The sequence below is a fragment of the Microtus oregoni genome, unplaced genomic scaffold (genome assembly GCF_018167655.1).
Source record: "Microtus oregoni isolate MIOR12 unplaced genomic scaffold, Mior012 000016F_ref0000370, whole genome shotgun sequence".
In the NCBI taxonomy this organism is placed as follows: domain Eukaryota; kingdom Metazoa; phylum Chordata; class Mammalia; order Rodentia; family Cricetidae; genus Microtus; species Microtus oregoni.
Window position 1 is genome coordinate 10,309,086 of NW_024543075.1, and position 17,433 is coordinate 10,326,518.

General features: G+C 46.6%; 1 protein-coding gene across 2 annotated transcripts in view; it reads right to left on the minus strand.

Annotated features, from left to right (window-relative positions):
• Window positions 1-17,433, minus strand: part of Dock1 (dedicator of cytokinesis 1) — a 485,241-nt gene that overhangs the window by 435,340 nt on the left and 32,468 nt on the right. For both annotated transcript variants that reach the window (XM_041666110.1, XM_041666109.1), the window contains exon 2: window positions 631-714. In XM_041666110.1, coding sequence (XP_041522044.1) covers window positions 631-714 — 84 coding nt within the window. The remainder of the gene's footprint in view (window positions 1-630; window positions 715-17,433) is intronic.

Genomic DNA, 17,433 nt, shown 5'->3' on the forward strand with positions numbered 1-17,433 from the left:
ATGTGGTTGCTGGGAATTGAACTCAGGACCTTTGGAAGAGCAGGCAATGCTCTTAACCTCTGAGCCATCTCTCCAGCCCCACAAAAACAATCTTAAAGAAACTCTGAGAGGAGAACAATGCCTAAAGGAAAGAGAGGGAAAGGGGGAAGAAGGAAGGCAACCATTGCCTCTGCTGCCCCGGCACACAGTAGTAACCACAGCAGAGCATCCACATCGGCTCAGCTGAAGTGCAAGGCACTAACTACGAAAGCCTATTGCAAAAACCGAGGGCACCAGAAAAGCCACAACTGTTCCCCTAAACCGTACCCCACAGAACTGGTGATCTGTTCAGCCCAAAAAAAAAAGGGGTCACAGACAAAGAAAGGGGACAACAATAAAAGCATAGCAACTGCGGTTTCCCCGAGACATGCCGTTAACAAATTAAAGTGAAGACAATAGAAAAAAACTGCTAACAAAACATTCAATGTGAACATTGAATCAACCCAGATCGGTTTCTCACCAAAGGGTCAGTGTCAGTCAAGATGTACACAAATAATGAACCAGGGAGGGGCATTTAGGGGTTAAAAATATAATGTTTAGTCTCCCCAAAGCACCCTAACTCCCAGACAAGAAACATCAGCCGACACTCACCTTCATAAGTTTCTAGGATGTGCACAGTGTCTCCTATTTGTAGGGACAGTTCGTCTGCTCCCCTGGCATCATAGTTATAAAAAGCTGTTGAAGAAGAAGAGGGGAAATGCATTAGCACAGGGGGTGGTGATTACTTCCGGCACTATGATATACTCAGTCTTGTCCTGTGTCATCTCTGACACCCTCACACGGGCAGCCTTTCCTTGCAGACACAGAAAGGAAAGAGCTTGTCTTCAACATGGGTATGCTTAACCATTCCTAGCTCCAAGCGACCCTTTTCTTTACTCTGGGAAGAGAACGTGATTTTTAGGATGCAATTTGGTGACTTTAGTTACGCTCACATCACTCCTAATTCCTAAAACATTTCTAAAACTCCACAAAAAAAAAAAAAAAACTCAGTACCCACCAAGCAGTAACTCCTGCCTCAGTTTACTTTTCTGTTGCGGTGATCAGGCACCAACCAAAAACAGTATAAAGAGGACAGTGTTTATTTTAGTTACACATTGTAGGCCATCACTGAGGGAAGCCAGAACAGAAGCTCAAGGTGGGAACCCAGAGGCAAAACTTGAAAGAGCGACCATGAAGAAGCATTGCTTATTGGCTTGCTCCCAGCCTCATGTTCAGTGACTTTCCTTACATAGCCTACCTGCCAAGGGATGGTACTGCCCACAGTGGGATCCCTAGGCAGGTAGGCTAGGATAGGAGCTAGGCCCTCCCACATCGATAGTGATCAAGAAAATGCCCCCCACACATGCCCTCAAGCCATTTAGATGGAGGCAATTCCTCGACAGAGGTTCCCTTTTCCAGGTGTGTCCAGCGGACAGCACTACCTGGCATACAGTGAGCCTGACCGACACTGAAGTATTCGCTGTACTGAGAGGTGATTTGCTTTTGCTGCAAAGAACATTGCTCGGCTTCCGCGCCCTTTCTCGAAAAGTCAAAGCAAGGGCACTTGCACGCCTTCACATCATCTCAGGCATCAAAAGCCACACACACCTAGAAAACTCCATTTTCTCAAGTATTCCCTCCCAAATTCATAAAATGTAAGTGTCCCCAACCAACAAAGTAGGTTGTTACCAGTTATTAAGTTTATTTAGCATTTTATAGTGACTCTTTAGCAGGCGATAACTGCATCAGGTAAAGCAGCCCAGAGCAGACACTGAGCTTCCCCAGTGAGGCACCGCCATATTCTCAAGCCTTTAGGAACCATAAATGCTTTTACCGCCACCATTAACAGCATCCCTTCTAGCATGCCTACTCAGTTAGAGATCCGGAAAAAAACAAGTCTGTCGTACTAAAAATGAAATAAAAGGAACACATCAAAAGTGTAAATACATCTGGGCATGTGTGAGCATGTAAGATGCATACAGGCAATTTCTTCCTTAGTGTTTCCCCTCAAACAATCCTACCTATTCAGAAGCAGTGAAAGGCAGGGCGAGACACTCATACATGACATCCAAAACGACACATTTAACTTGGAAATGAGCCTAGAGACCCCCCCCCCAATCTTATATGTGAAGGACAACACAGCCCTAGCAGTAAGCACATGGCCCCGAATCACCGGAGTCGGAACCATAGCACTGCTCCCAACTCTGCACGGAGTTAATCCCGGTGACTAAAGAACCCAACATGAGAGTAAACTAAAGCACTCGACAACACAGTATCTGACAGGGGAATATGGTAGATCAAACAGTAACCCTCCGAAGGCATCGCCATCTGAATTCCCAGAACTCTGTGTGCAAATTCCCAACCAAAGAAGTCACTGCAGTCGTGACCAAAGCTTAGGATCTTCAGATTGGGTTGTTAACTCTGGATTACATGATGAGTTCAAGATTATCACAAAGACCCTTATGAGAAAGAGGCAGGAGAATGGAGGAGAACGGAAAGAGTCCAGAATGGAGGAGACAAGGTCCAGATGGTCCTACATACTGAGGTCATGGAGCACATGTTCCCCACAGCCTTTGGAGACCACAGTCCGATGTGGGCCTGGATTCTGGAACTTCAGGTCTCCAAGACTAGGGACAGTGGTCAATGCAGGTTGTTTCAAGGCCCAAAATTTGTGAGATGTGTTTTAGCAGCAAAAGGAGGCTGGCAGAAGGCTAATCTTACCAGCATGAAGACCTGACCCCCACATAAAAAAAAAAAAAAAAGCCCAGCTGGGCCATCTGGGAAGGTGAAAACAGGAAGACCCCGGTGTCTTGCAGGCCAATCAATCTAGCCCACCTGGCAAATTCCAGGCCATTGAGAAACCTGTCTCAAAACACAAGGAGGATAGTAATTAAGGGATTACCACCAAAGTTATCTTTGGGTCTCTATATGGATATGCATACATGCGCACATGTACAAAATGACTGAAAAGTGGTAATTTGTAATGAACTTAGTCATTCCTGGAAGCAGCTGGAACTGGTCTCCATTGCAGGAACATGAATCCAAATAAGCCCAAGCCTGCAGTTACAATTGTCACGTTATATAAAGTACACAAGCATAAGGGAGCAAAGGTGATTTTAAATAAACCCCAATGTATTCAGTTTAAGGCTACTCCTTCTTCTGGCCAATCTTTCTCATTCCTTACAAAGAAAATCTCAGAAACAAAAACCTAGCTTATTCAAATCAACACATATCGCATTTGCAGAGCCTTGGGAGCCCCTGAACGGTGCAGAAAAGGCATCTAAGATATGAAAGCCCAACTGTAGGGGAGCGGCAGTCTACCGAAGGACTCCTGCGTGAGAAAGCCCCAAGACAGCCCATCAACTCACCTAACAGGTGGAAACACTAACTGGGCACGATGGATGGATCCCATCGCTCCTTCAATCTCAGCTACCCAGGACCCTAAGGTTGGTGAACCACAAGTTCAAAGTCAGTGTGAATTCAAATCTGGCCTCAATTACCTAGTGACTTTGCCTAGAAATAAAAAGAGAGGTGAGGACACACCTCTGTGTCCTCTGTGATAGAGCAATACCCAGCAAATGCGAGGTCCTGGAGCTAATCTCAAGTTCGGAAAAGAGCTAAAGGAGGGAGGAAGGAAGGGGGGAGGGAGGAAGGAAGGGAGGGAGGGAGAATGGAAGAGAGGGAGGGAGGGAGAATGGGAGAATGGGAGGGAGGGAGGGAGGGAGGGAGGGAGGGAGGGAGGAAGGATGGGAGGGAGGGAGGGAGAGAGAGAGGGAGGGAGGGAGGGAGGAAGGGAGGGAGGGAGGGAGGGAGGGGAAGAAAAAGAAAAGACAAATACTGAGGTCCATGGCATTTTGGCAGGCTCAGGGTAGCACAGGGAGCTAAAGGCAGCCCTAGAGGCCCGTTGTCTTCTTTTCCAAGCTATCTCCTACCCAAACTGTGTATCCAACTCCCACTACCTCCATGAGAGTCATAACTCTTCTCCTGCCCCCACCACCGCTGACAACACTGCACACTGCCCGAAGCCTTCCTCCTGAGACTGACTGCCCAGCACAGCATCACCAACGCCGTGGGATGGAACTTCAGCCCACAGTCTCATCCGACAGCACCCCACTCAGCCTTCTCCAGCTTCACCAACCACCCACGCCATGAGCTGTTCCTGCTGCTGAGAAAAGTTCCTTCCCCATACGTCACAGCCCCACTCATCTGAGAGGCCCACCCTTGACTCTCTATCCTTGGCAACATCCTAAGTGAATCATCAGAAGGTTCTGTGCAGACCTAGAATGAACTGCTGGCTACTGAGCCATCCCATGACCTTGCTGAACTGTCTTCCTGTGTGCCTCCCCGTGACTCCTTACAGGAAGGAAACCTATATTAGAGTTGAAGGCACTCAGCAAAAATCCTGACTCGAGCCAGCTCATGAAGTGTCCACTTTGGGTGGTTTGTAGTGGCGTGAAAGAAGAAGACCTTGACAGTTTGTTCCTCTTCCGCTTGCTCTTGCCTGGATCTGGGAGCTAGAGATCTATCCAGTTCACTGCAATTCTGTTTTAAGTCTGAGGATCTACCACTCACTCAGCCCCACCCAGCCCCACCTTCAGGAGAGCCTCCTCACAGCAACCCAGGTGAAGGTTACCACCCCATCAGTTGGCTCAGAAATCTGTCTGGGTCCCACACATCCTTGAAACATGACATCAGAATTTCAGGCAGCAGCTTAAAAGATAATTAAATTCTTTCTTCAAGTCAATCTGTGAAAATCAGTTGCTCTGTTTGTGACCTCAGTCCCTTTATCTTGCCTTCAATGGGAAATTGTTCAAGAGCGCTCATGTTCTCGGGGCTTGTCCTGGGAGGATGGGGACCAGGCTTCTTTCCATGTGTGCTCCTTCAAGCCTGCCTGCCACAGGGCCTGTCCTCAGCTTCGAGAGTACTGTGTGTTGGCACAGAGCTTGTTGGTGATCCCCTCTGAACGTTTCAAAAGCCAAGGGACAACCTTTTCCCACACTGGGCCATTCAGAAAACACTGTATAGAAAAAATAAGGAAGCACTAGACACATCCTTTGAATCTGGCCTAAAATGTCTGGGACTGCAAAGGAAGAAAGTTAACTCTATGGTAATGGCGGACTCTAGCAATAGTACCTGTGGAAACCCAAAACCACCACCACAAAGAAAGGTACAAACACATCAATTCCCATAGAGGCTGCAGGGACAGGCTGGAGTTCCTAAACTGCCCCTTCAAAGGGAGACAAGACTGCATTTGCCCTCAAGTCAAGCAGCTGGAGGAGGCCACAGAGCAAATGTCTCAGGCAGGCCTGAAGCAGGAGTCATTTCTTCCCTGGTGACTCTTCCCCTTGACTGTGAGTTCCTCAAATACCTAACCGTGACTTCCCGGGGGCACGTTTCTAATGCTCCTGACCACAACAGATCCTCTAACACCAAGTGGGAGTTTGGAAGGAAGGATGCTCCAAGAAGGAGGAAGAATGAAAGGAAGACTCTGAGAGCCAGGCAGAAATGGTACTTTTCAAAGTGCTGTTTCTACAATGTTTTAAAGATAAAAAAAATAAAACTGAACCAGCAAGCTGCTTAAATAGGTAGACACTTTGTGTATGAGTTTGAGAACCTGAGGCTGACCCCCCAGAAGAGAGAGTTGACTATCCAAAGTTGTCCTCTGACCACACGATGTGTGCATGAGTGCACATTTATGCATACATATACACACACATGCTAAAAATCATAACAAATTTGTAAAGCACAAAAATAATGAAATAGGAATACATTTAACCAAGGAAGAAAAAGGCAGCTGTACTCTGAAAAGTATAAGATGCTGCAGAAAGAAATGACGAGTCACAAACAAGTGGAAAGCTATCCATATTAAGACTCCCACGGTCTTGGAGAGGAAGACTGCAAACCGCCAGCAGGTCAGTGGCATCCGAAGCAATCAACAGCTCAGGGTAGCCCTACAGAAACCACACAAACAGAAGCGCCCATCATTAGGACTCCAGAGTAGTTGAGATGCTATAGAAAGAAAAGAACAGGGCTGGAGAGATGGCTCAGCACTGGCTGTTCTTCCAGAGGTCCTGAGTTCAATTCCCAGCAACCACATGATGGCTCACAACCATCTGTAATGAGATCTAGTGCTCTCTTCTGGCCTGCAGATGTACATGCAGGCAGAACACTGTATACATAAGAGAGAGAGAGAGAGAGAGAGAAAGGAGGAGGAGGGAAGGGAAGGGAAGGGAAGGGGGAGGGAGGGAGGGAGGGAGGAAGGAAGGAAGGAAGGAAGGAAAGAACAAAGCTGGAGCTTCCCACGCTCCTGACTTCAAAGCCACAGTAATAGTGTGGTTCAGGCATAGACACCAACACACAGATCAAGGTCCAGGAAGGAAAGCCCTGTGCACAGGACAGGTGTTTGATTTCATCAAGACTTCATGACCCTCTTATGGGGAGAGGTCAGACTTCAACAGATGGTAGTGAGAACAATTGGATACCAAGTGAAAAACAGACGAACAACCCAAGCTGGATCCTCCAAGCACAAAAATCAACAAGATAGAAGAAATGTTGTTAGATTCAAACCTGCAAAATTGTTGTGGGAAAATATGACATTCATGCTGGAGGACTTCTTGGATACACTACCAAAAACAGACAACAAAAGACAAAATAAAAAGGTTAGGTGTCACCAAAATTAAAAAAAAAAAGAGGCTATTCTTTTTATAGATATTATTTATACAATGGCCCACAGAATGAGAGAAAACATTTGCAAATCTAATAAGATGTAGTGTCTTGACTATGTAAATAATTTTGGGGGCCAGTAAGATGGCTTAGTTTGTAAAGATGCTTGCTGCTAAGCCTGACAACCCAAGTTCAATCCCCAGGACACACATGGAGGAAGGAGAAAATCGACTCCTACAAACTGCCCTCTAACTTCTACATATACAACATGAGGTGTGCACTTGAGCACATTTACACACACACACACACACACACACACACACACTGTGGCACACACTATGTCATGGCACATGTGTGCTTCTCCCCAAATTAAAGAAATGTTTTCAAAACGTTCCACAAATCAAAACTGAAAGTGGTTTTTAAATGAACAAGACATATGAACCGAAGTTTCTCCAATGAATATATGCAAATAAGCTCACCATTGCCACACTCGCCACACCCCATCATTCAAAACCCACAAGAAGCTATCGCCTCGCAGCCACCATGACTGCTGTTATTCTCTCGCCTACTAAAATCAAAGTCTTGGTGAGTCAGACAATCTCAATCCCTTAGACATGTCATTGACAAGAATGCCAAACAGTTGAGTTGCCACGGAAAACTGAATGATCATGACCTAGCAATGTGTCCAAACACACACATCTATAACCAAAGGTCTATACTCAAGGTACATATATCAAATATGTACACCCCCAATGTGTAAAAGCAAAACACTGTGTTTATAAGTGTATTATTTACCCAGTCTAAAGACAGATGTGACCCCAGCCACCTGTCCATCAACAGAAATATGATAAACAAATTTGGCATGTACCATGGAGCACCCCTCAGTCTTAGGAGGAAAGGCAGGTTAGCCCGGTTCACAACCCAGACATTACACTCGGTGAAAGGAAAGTCTCAGCAACAAGTGCTGAAGCTGGATGCCGACAGAGAAGACGGACAGACGGGCTGCTAGAAGCTGGGAGAAGGGATGGGGAGTTGGTGTTGAACGACAGCTTTCCTGGGGACGACGAGAAGCGCTCTGGAGATGGACGGTGGGAATGGTTGTCCCTCAGCCAGGATGTGCTTAACAAGCCTGAACTTGACGGTTTTGATGGATCAAAATGGCAGATTTTAAGCAATGTCTTCTTTTAAAAACACACACACACACAATTTAAAGGAAAACGAAGATGCTGTGAAACGGGGGCTGAGCGGCATGAGGACTGCCCCCAAAAGAATGGCCATAGACCACTAAGCCAGAATCCTAAAACATCCCCAGGTTCCCTGTGCAAACTCCAGTGGGTTGGGCAGCCTCGTTACCCAGTTTAAACCACCAGGCACGAAGTGGAAAGGGACGCATGAGAAACTCGGGGTGAGGCACCTGCCGTCCAGGCTCACCACCAGCTGCATCACTTTGCACACGTCTCACAGAGTGCCCCAGATTCTCTGAGGAAAGAAACTACTTTCAAAGTCACCATGTTACTCCTGCAGGGTTCACTACTCTTTCGGGCTCATATCTTTCTTTCTTAGGAACACAGAGATTGTTTCCCTGCCAATAAAATCCCCTGTGGCCGTATTTCATGAACTGTTTGGATATTAGAATCTAGAAACTCATCTAAATAATTTTTTTTTAAAAAAACAGAGCAGGGCACAGCAGGATAAAGGCGCCGTCATTTGTTATTCAATATTTCTTTCTGCCTCTTAATGGAAACAGGTGGAAGGGTAGTGGAGATAACGGTGGGCGAGGGAGACTGAAAGGGTCTTTGCTCAGATTCTAATTGAACTGACAGCCACAATTCAAAGACATTTTAATATCTTTCTTCAGAATAAAATATCACTGTCTGCCTTATCCATGACTAGCCAGCGACTATCTTATCGCTATCTAGCCCAAAAGGTCACAGTGCCAAAATGCACAGGTCCACGGGAAGCACGGTGGTGGATGGGGAATGCCAGCTTTATTGCTCTTCCATGATAGGAAAAGTAAAATCCTACATTTCTACATTTTCAGATTTCATGAAGTCAGCCCTGAAATAGAAAATTACCGTCCTCATATATCGGTGAATTTGTGCAAACCCACCCACAAAGAAGAAAGAACTTCTGAAAGCTGGGAAATTGGCTCAGTTGAGGACCTAAATTCAATCCCCAAAATGCATGTAAAAAAACTAGATACTCCAATAATCCCAGCACTATAGAGTTCGAGGAAAAAGGTTCCCTGAGGCTTAAAGTCAGTATAGCCTACTGGGTGAGCTCCAGGCCACTAAGAGATCCTATCATTAAAAGAAGAAAACAGTAAATAGTACTTGAGAAATGATAACCGACTTCCTCTGACTTACACACACACATACACACAATAACGACAGCAACAACAAAAGGCAAAAGAAAGAAGTGATTGAGCTGAAAATTATCTATTCTTACACTGAATTTTGTTTAATGGCAGAGATGGAGATACTAGATAAGGGGGAAGAGTTAATCTCTTTAATCACCTTCTTAAAGATGGAGCCTTAGGAGAACATAGGCTTCGGAAATGTCCAGGCACTAGCTCCTTGGGATGGGTACTGCAGACCTGTCAGGCATGGAGGACAAGAACCATGGACTCCAACACTAGGGCCCCCAGTGACAAGCCCTGGTAGAAAACAAGGCATCCATGACCTCAGTTCTGCTCATCTGGCTATAAACCTGGCCAGGAGCTGTATTCTCTACAACCTGTCAACCTGGTCTTAAATAAAAGGCACTGTGTTATAACAACAGTGAGGGACCTGGGATCTCCTGGGCAGAGACAAGCTGGTCTCCACCATGAGGACAGAAAAGCTCAGCTCAGAACCATTCCTGTGGTATACTTGGTGATGATTCACTTTGTCATACACCCTGACTTTTCCTCCTAAGCATCTGAAAAAAATTCAAATAATGTGTTCTGCAGAGCACTGGGCCACTCCTCCTCTCCTCACCAATGCCAAATCATAAAGTCTAATATTAATGACAATCAATAAAAGGAGAGGCAAAAGAACTGCCTAGAATGTCAACTGGCTTTTCTTTTAGGAGTGTGTATGTGTGTGTGCGCACATCACATGTGAGTGCAGGCACAGAGACCAGAAGAGGGCATTAGATGCCCTGGTGCTGAAGTTACAGGCACTTGCGAATAGCCTGATGTGGATGCTGAGGATGAAACCTGAGTCTTCTGGAAGGGCAGCAACCACATAACCACCAAGCCATCTTTACAGACCCCCGTTCCCAACTGGCCTTTCTTTTGTTTTTTAATTTATTTATTATTTAAAGATTTCTGTTTCTTCCCCGCCACCGCCTCCCATTTCCCTCCCCCTCCCCCAATAAAGTCCCCCTCCCCCATCAGCCCAAAGAGCAATCAGGGTTCCCTGCCCTGTGGGAAGTCCCAGGACCACCCACCTCCATCCAGGTCTAGTAAGGTGAGCATCCAAACTGCCTAGGCTCCCACAAAGCCAGTACGTGCAGTAGGATCAAAAACCCATTGCCATTGTTCTTGAGTTCTCAGTAGTCCTCATTGTCCGCTATGTTCAGCGAGTCCGGTTTTATCCCAGGTTTTTTCAGACCCAGGCCAGCTGGCCTTGGTGAGTTCCTGATAGTACATCCCCATTGTCTCAGTGTGTGAGTGCACCCCTCGAGGTCCTGAGTTCCATGCTCGTGCTCTCTCTCCTTCTGCTCCTGATTTGGACCTTGAGATTTCTGTCCGGTGCTCCAAAGTGGGTCTCTGTCTCTGTCTCCTTTCATCGCCTGATGAAGGTTAATATTCAGGAGAATGCCTATATGTTTTTCTTTGGGTTTTCCTTATTTAGCTTCTCTAGGATCACTAATTATAGGCTCAATGTCCTTTGTTTATGGCTAGAAACCAAATATGAGTGAGTACATCCCATGTTCCTCTTTTTGGGTCTGGCTTACCTCCTACTTTCTGAGAGGTGGTTCTCTTACTGTGTGTTGTTGAACATACCAGGCTCCCAGACCCATGGGTTTTCTGGGATCATGCTACCTCTGACCCCCGTCCCACCACAGGGCATCCCAGAACTCGTCTTACTTTGGTATGCATCAGGGATAGACTCATGGGTCTGTCTGTCTGAGATATGCACTTGGATATATCCATGGGCAAAGACTGGCAAGTCAAGGCTGTCCTCTGACATTCGCACATGGGCCTCTTCTAGGGCCCCATGGCACCCTCTTCTATTAGGTATGACATATGTTAATTCTTGATAGTCACATGAAAGCACATGTCTATTTTCATGTCCAACCTGTGTCCCTGACCTTCTAAGATACACGCGTGCTCTCTACAGTTTTGCTACAGAATATATGTTGCCATGAGTTCACCCATTCCCTGGCTGAAGGGCATCAAAAGGTACTCTTTGCTGGAGCTTTTACAAATAAGGCTGCAATGCCGTCTTTAACCTTTTCGAAAACCTACTTTCAACAGATGGGAACTCAAGCTTGACCAGCAGAGCCAACTTCTGGGAGAAGCAGCATACTGTAAAAGCTTCAGGAACACCACTAAGAGCCCCTGGGCCTGAGGGTGCCCCTCACCCATCCTACAAGACAGAGAAAGACAACAGTGGTGGCAGACAGCCATTGGGCAGGAATCTCCTATTACCAGAGATAGATCCTGTTTCGGTGTGGTTTGTTGAAATGCCTCCTCTGTATTGTTACATTACTTAGCTTTGATAGAAAATAAAATTGAAGATTAAAAAACAATCAAGCCCTCTTTGAGATAAACAAGAAAGAGGCACGCGCAGGGGTGTTAATGAAGGAACAGCACACTGTTTGGTGCCCAGAGCCCTCTGTGCAGCTTGTCCCTGCACAAAGCACAGTTTCCAGCCATCCTTCTGCCAGTTTGGTGACTTGTCATCACGCCAAGTCCTTTGCCTCCTTCTTCCACCAGGAGCCGTCTCCTCAGAGGGCAGGATTCCTCCTTGCTACTTTACACTGTGCACTCAGAGAGCAAGACAAAAGGAATGCATGTCCAGTGCCATACCCACGACTGTACGCACTGAACAATACCTCAAGTTTAAGGCGGGAATAAGGGGGCAAATTGCTTGCTATGCAAGCAGGAAGGCCAGAGTTTGGATCGCCAGCCCCTACACAAAAGCCAGGCCTAGCAGAACACATCTGTAAACCTGGAGCTGGATGATAAAGACTGGAGGATCCCTGGGTCTGGCTGTCCAACTGAATGCTGGCTCAAGGTTCAGTGAGAGACGCCGTCTCAAAACAAGCTAGACAGGGATCCAGGAAGATGGCAAATGACAACCTCTGCACTCTACTGGTATACATGTGGGCACATGCACCTACCCACCCACAGCATATTGCACACACACACACACACACACACACACACACACTTCAAGGATTTATGAGTTGTCGTCCCATAGCATAAAGCAACGTGAATGCAACACCACCCACCTCTCTGTCCTCCATCCCCCATCCTCCTCCTGCTCCCTGCCCTACCATAGGGCCTCTCTCCCCTGTCACTCTGCCCCAGATGAGGGTATTCATGTCTAAGCCAGAGAGAGTTGGTTAAAAGACTATGTGGTGTAGGTCCTCAGGGCATGCATGTTCAAGGTCACTCTTAGAGCACAGAGGTCAGGAACAGCACAAGCCTCACTCTTCTGGGTTAATCCCAGGATTTCCAAAGCATTGGCTGAGCAAGGACTGCACTGCAGAGGGAGAAGGCTGCTGGGATAGATTTGCATACTCAGATGCTGAAGGCCCAGCAGCCCACACACTGCCCTCTTGTTCCCAGGCAGAATCAACACTGGGCACTGGCAGCTGGGGCTTGGCTCAGATGCTCTGCGGAGGAAAAGAGGGACAGCCTGCACCTCAGGAGAGCCCATCCCAGCACGGCCTGAGGGAGAAAACCCAGGGCCTGGTTTGGATGGATAGGGCACCTGTCTTTCCTGTCTGTCACATCAGGAATGAAGCCCAGGCGGAACCGATGCCTGCCTTCAGCACTGCTGAGTAAGGAGCCAGTGTGCAACTCCAGCTCCCGGAGGACACCAGACAAATCTTGCCTTGGTTAAATGCTTGATAAATTTGCCTTCCCTGGACAGTGCCCAAAACACAGAGAAGACAATGTGCAGTAATTGGGAGTGGTGTTTGCAGTGGGCTGTCTGAACACAGCGGGGAAAGAAACACTCACAAGCATTATGTAATGGGGACTCCAGGAATGAGCACAGAGGAGAAGTACTGAGCAACTTGTGGACCTAGGGAGAGTCAGTCGCATCCCGCCTACAGTACACTGCCCAAACAGACACTAGGAACTTGGCGAATGGTGGTACTTGGCTGTAACTCAGTATTGAGGCAAAACTGGAGAGATCAGGAGTTCAAGGTCAGCCTGCAAAAATAAGCAAGACCCTGTCTACAAAGTGTGCACGGGGGGGGGGGGGGGGGGGGGGGGCAGACGGACAACGGACACACGGCAAACACACTCAGTACTGTCCCAGGTCATAGGCCTGCTGAAGACATCCCTTGGACCTGGAAAGCAGTCTGGCAAGCCCACTGCTAACCAAAAGCCCCTGTTCTTGAACAGGAATGGCACTCTACAGAATACCCTGCCAATCCATAATGGTGTTTATTCCTGGAACTGGTTACATAACATTCAGAGCCCAGCACAAAATACCGGTGCAAAATCTCTTATTAAACAATTGTGATAAACTTCCAAACATGATGACACTAATTAAGAATAACACAAACATTTGAAGAAGCCAGAACTCTTTACAGATAGATTGTATGCTGTAAAGATGCCGCTAGGGAAGCCACTTTGACAGTTCTTCCGAAAATTAAACACAGCATTTCCATAGAGCCGAGTATAGTGGCCTACACCTGTCATCCTTGCCCTCAAAAGGCTGAGGCAGGAGAATTGCTTTGAGTGTGAGGCCAACATGATCTACACAACAACTACCAGGCTACTCTGGACTACTAGGCTACCCTGGACTACCTCCTGAGCTGCTTCCAAAGCCCAAAAAAGAATTACCAAATCATTTAGTTGATGTGGGCCCAACAATACAAATGGGCTCACCACCCGGGACCTGGAAAGGCCAGTGAGAAGCAAGGATTGTCAAAAAGAAAAAGCCTACATATATTTGACCACAAGGAGAGAAGTACAAGGTGTGGCTGCAGGGCCTTAAACTAAGTGTAGGACCTTCAGGGATCCAGCTGTGATGCTTAATCTAGATGGCCTACCTGAAGGAATCCAAAGTCACCAGGCAGAAAGGCAAATCTGTGAAGGATTATGTAAATTAGGTTAACTGAGGTGAGAAGACCCACCCACTGCGGGTGGAGCCATGCCTTAGGCTGAGGCCAGGGACTTAATAAAAAAAAAAAGAAAGAATACGCTGAGCACCAGTATTTGTTCATTCTATCTATCTATTATCTATCTATCTATCTATCTATCTATCTATCTATCATCTATCTATCTATCATCTATCATCTATTATTTATCTATCATCTATCTATCATCTATTTATCTATCATCTATCTATCTATCATCTATCATCTATATATCTATCATCTATTTATCATCTATCTATCTATCATCTATCTATTTATCATCTATCTATCATCTATCTATTTATCATCTATCTATCTATCATCTATCATCTATCTATTTATCATCTATCTATCATCTGTCATCTATCTATCATCTATCATCTTTCTATCATCTATTTATCATCTATCTATCATCTATCTATTTATCATCTATCTATCATCTATTTATCTATCATCTATCATCTATTTATCTATCATCTATTTATCATCTATCATCTATCTATTTATCATCTATCAACTATCTATCTATCATCTATCTATCTACTTCCTGACTACAGATACAATGTGACTGGCTGCCTCACACCCCTGCCCCAGATATTCCCCACCATGATGACTTCCCTCAACCGTGAGTCAAAATCAATTCTGTCTTCTTTAAGATGCTTTGGTTGAATATTTTGTTCCAGCACAAGACAAGTAACTAACATGGGGACCAGAGGCAGGTATAGGCCTCAGGCCCAGTGTTCAGGCCCTAATTCCCAGAAGGCCTCTCTTTCCAGGACTCTGCAGCTGGCAAGGGCAGAGCTGCTATGAGCCCTACAAGCAATGTTATATTTTAATAGTCGTTTCAATTGACTATAAAAATACAGCCTCACATAATAAAATTGCTTTTGCACTGTGGTAGAAATACTTAGCAAGAGATGAGAAATACTTAGCAAGAGGCTATAAAACCCTATTTGCTTGCTTATGGAGTAGCTGCTGAATAAGACCAAAGCTGGTGCTGAAGAGGGGCCGGCAGGCAAGAGCAGGCAGCAAAGCACACACCACAGCGAGTCTGCCATGATGCTCAGCACTGTTCTCAGTGGTTTGAACAGGAAAATGAGCATTTCTCCACTCCTGTTCCATCCGTAACTTTCAAAGCTCCATCAGATGGGACACGAGAAAACACACCTCCTCTCCGTCCCCTGTGACTTCACACAGCCCTGCTTCCCACTGCTATGCATGGTACCAGAGCTGAGCACCAGAAACCACTTTGGTGCCAACACATGGGCAAGCTCTGCTCCACAAACAGTGTAACGGAAAATTTCCAAGCCACAAAGGAGGGCAACAACACAGGAATGACACAGAGGCCAGGAGGCATTTGGTACAACAGGCAAGGAAGACTATCACCATCACCATGTCCGTGATCTACCACCACCGATATTAGCACACCACCACCATCGCCACTGTCACCAGCAATCACACCAAGTCATAACAGCCCGATCACCACAACACCAACACTATCACCGACCATGTCATGTCATAGTGGCCCCATCACCACCACATGACCACTGTCACCAATCACATCAAATCAGCATCATTACGACATCATCCACACCGCCCCATTAATCACAAAGCCACAGTCACCATCGACCACACTACACCAGTACCATCATTCACCTCACCACCACTGAGCTGCATCAGCACCATCGAAATATGACTGTCGCTGCCACCAGCCACCACCATCAATGCTGTCAATAAAATCACATCAGTACTCTCAGTAATGTCACACAGGCACTATCACCACATGACCACCACTGCCTCCTCTGCCATCACCACAGTCAGCACAACCAGAATCGTAACCACATCACCCTCATAACCACCTCTTACCACCACCATCCACACTATCACAACATCTGCGATCATCAGGACCACCACTGACAATGTCACCACCATCAATCCATTATCACACCACCCACACAACCACCACTGCTACCACCATCAACACCATCACAGCCCCCACATAACCACTGAAGCCACCACCATTATCAACAGCGCTACATCATCCACATTATTGCTAATGCCCCCACCATTGTCCCAACCACTGTCAACACTAGTATCACCATCATCTCCACCACCACTACCAACAACCAACAGTATCCTTACAAGCAACACTGCCAACCACTATCACTGTCACCATGGAAATAAGCATAAGAGTCACTATGACCAAGAAGGACCAGACACTCCACAAACTACTCCTTGTGCTGCTCATAGCTAAGCCTCTGCAGCAGGCGCCACAGTGCTCCTATTTCTGAACAAAGACTCAGAGGCCAAGAACAGGAGAAGGATGTGGTGCTGCCCAGCCTGGAGGCCACGCTTGTCCTGCTCTGTGAGCACCTCCCTACGCATATCAAAGAAGTACTACCCTTCAGCTGCCACAGCCACCTTCCCTCTGCAGGTCTCACTCAGAAAGCGCCTGAGCCAAGATGAAATGGCAAATTGCAGGAACAGAGGGCAGCCAGAGGACAGAGGGCTGTACCACGTCCCCCCTGGGCAAAATTCACCTTTCAGTAAACATAGCTCAGGCTATTACATACAGTCAATCAAGCAGTTCAACACAACACTTAGTAATTCTCGCCAGATCCCAGCTCCATACCACAGGACACTCACAGATTGACACTATGGAAGCCAACCCCTAAAGGAGCTCACAGCCTATCCAGGAACCAGGTGTCTACCTAATGAAAGGTCTCAACCATAGCAAACCACAGTGAAAGCCATAGAACTGTGACCGCAGGACAACAGCACCTGATGACTTCTGTCTGGAGGAGCACTGAATTTAATCGACCTATGTTTACCACTACAGAAACTCACAAGTGAGGGGTTACACTCAGTATCCCTATTTTAGACACAAAAACCTTAAGACAAGTAGAAAGCATAAGGCTATTACCTCGTCACTGAGCCAGAAGGTAGGGAAGTTATGTGCTTACATGTACCCGCCAGCAGCATGCAGCATGGCTGACCACAGCCGAGCTATGATGGTTAATGGTGACTGTCAACAAGATCATAAATTACTTAAGAGACAAGCCTCTGTGCACGTCGGTAAAGGAGCTTCTAGACTGGATTAAATGAAGTGAGAAAACCCACCCTAAATATGTGGGCAGACCAATCCATGGGCTGGGGACCTAGATGGATAAAAAAGTGAGAGTGGGTTGAGTACCAGCATCCTCTCTCTGTGGTCTGTCTATGGATACAATGTCTCCGGATACAATGTCTCCAACCATTCTCTGTCTCTCTGTTTCTCTGTCTCTCTCTCTGTCTCTCTCTGCACAGCCTGTCTGTGACTACAATGTCTCCAACCATTCTCTCTGTCTCTGTTTCTCTGTCTCTCTCTGTCTCTCTCTGCACAGCCTGTCTGTGACTACAATGTCTCCAACCATTCTCTCTCTCCCTCCCCCCTCCTTTTCT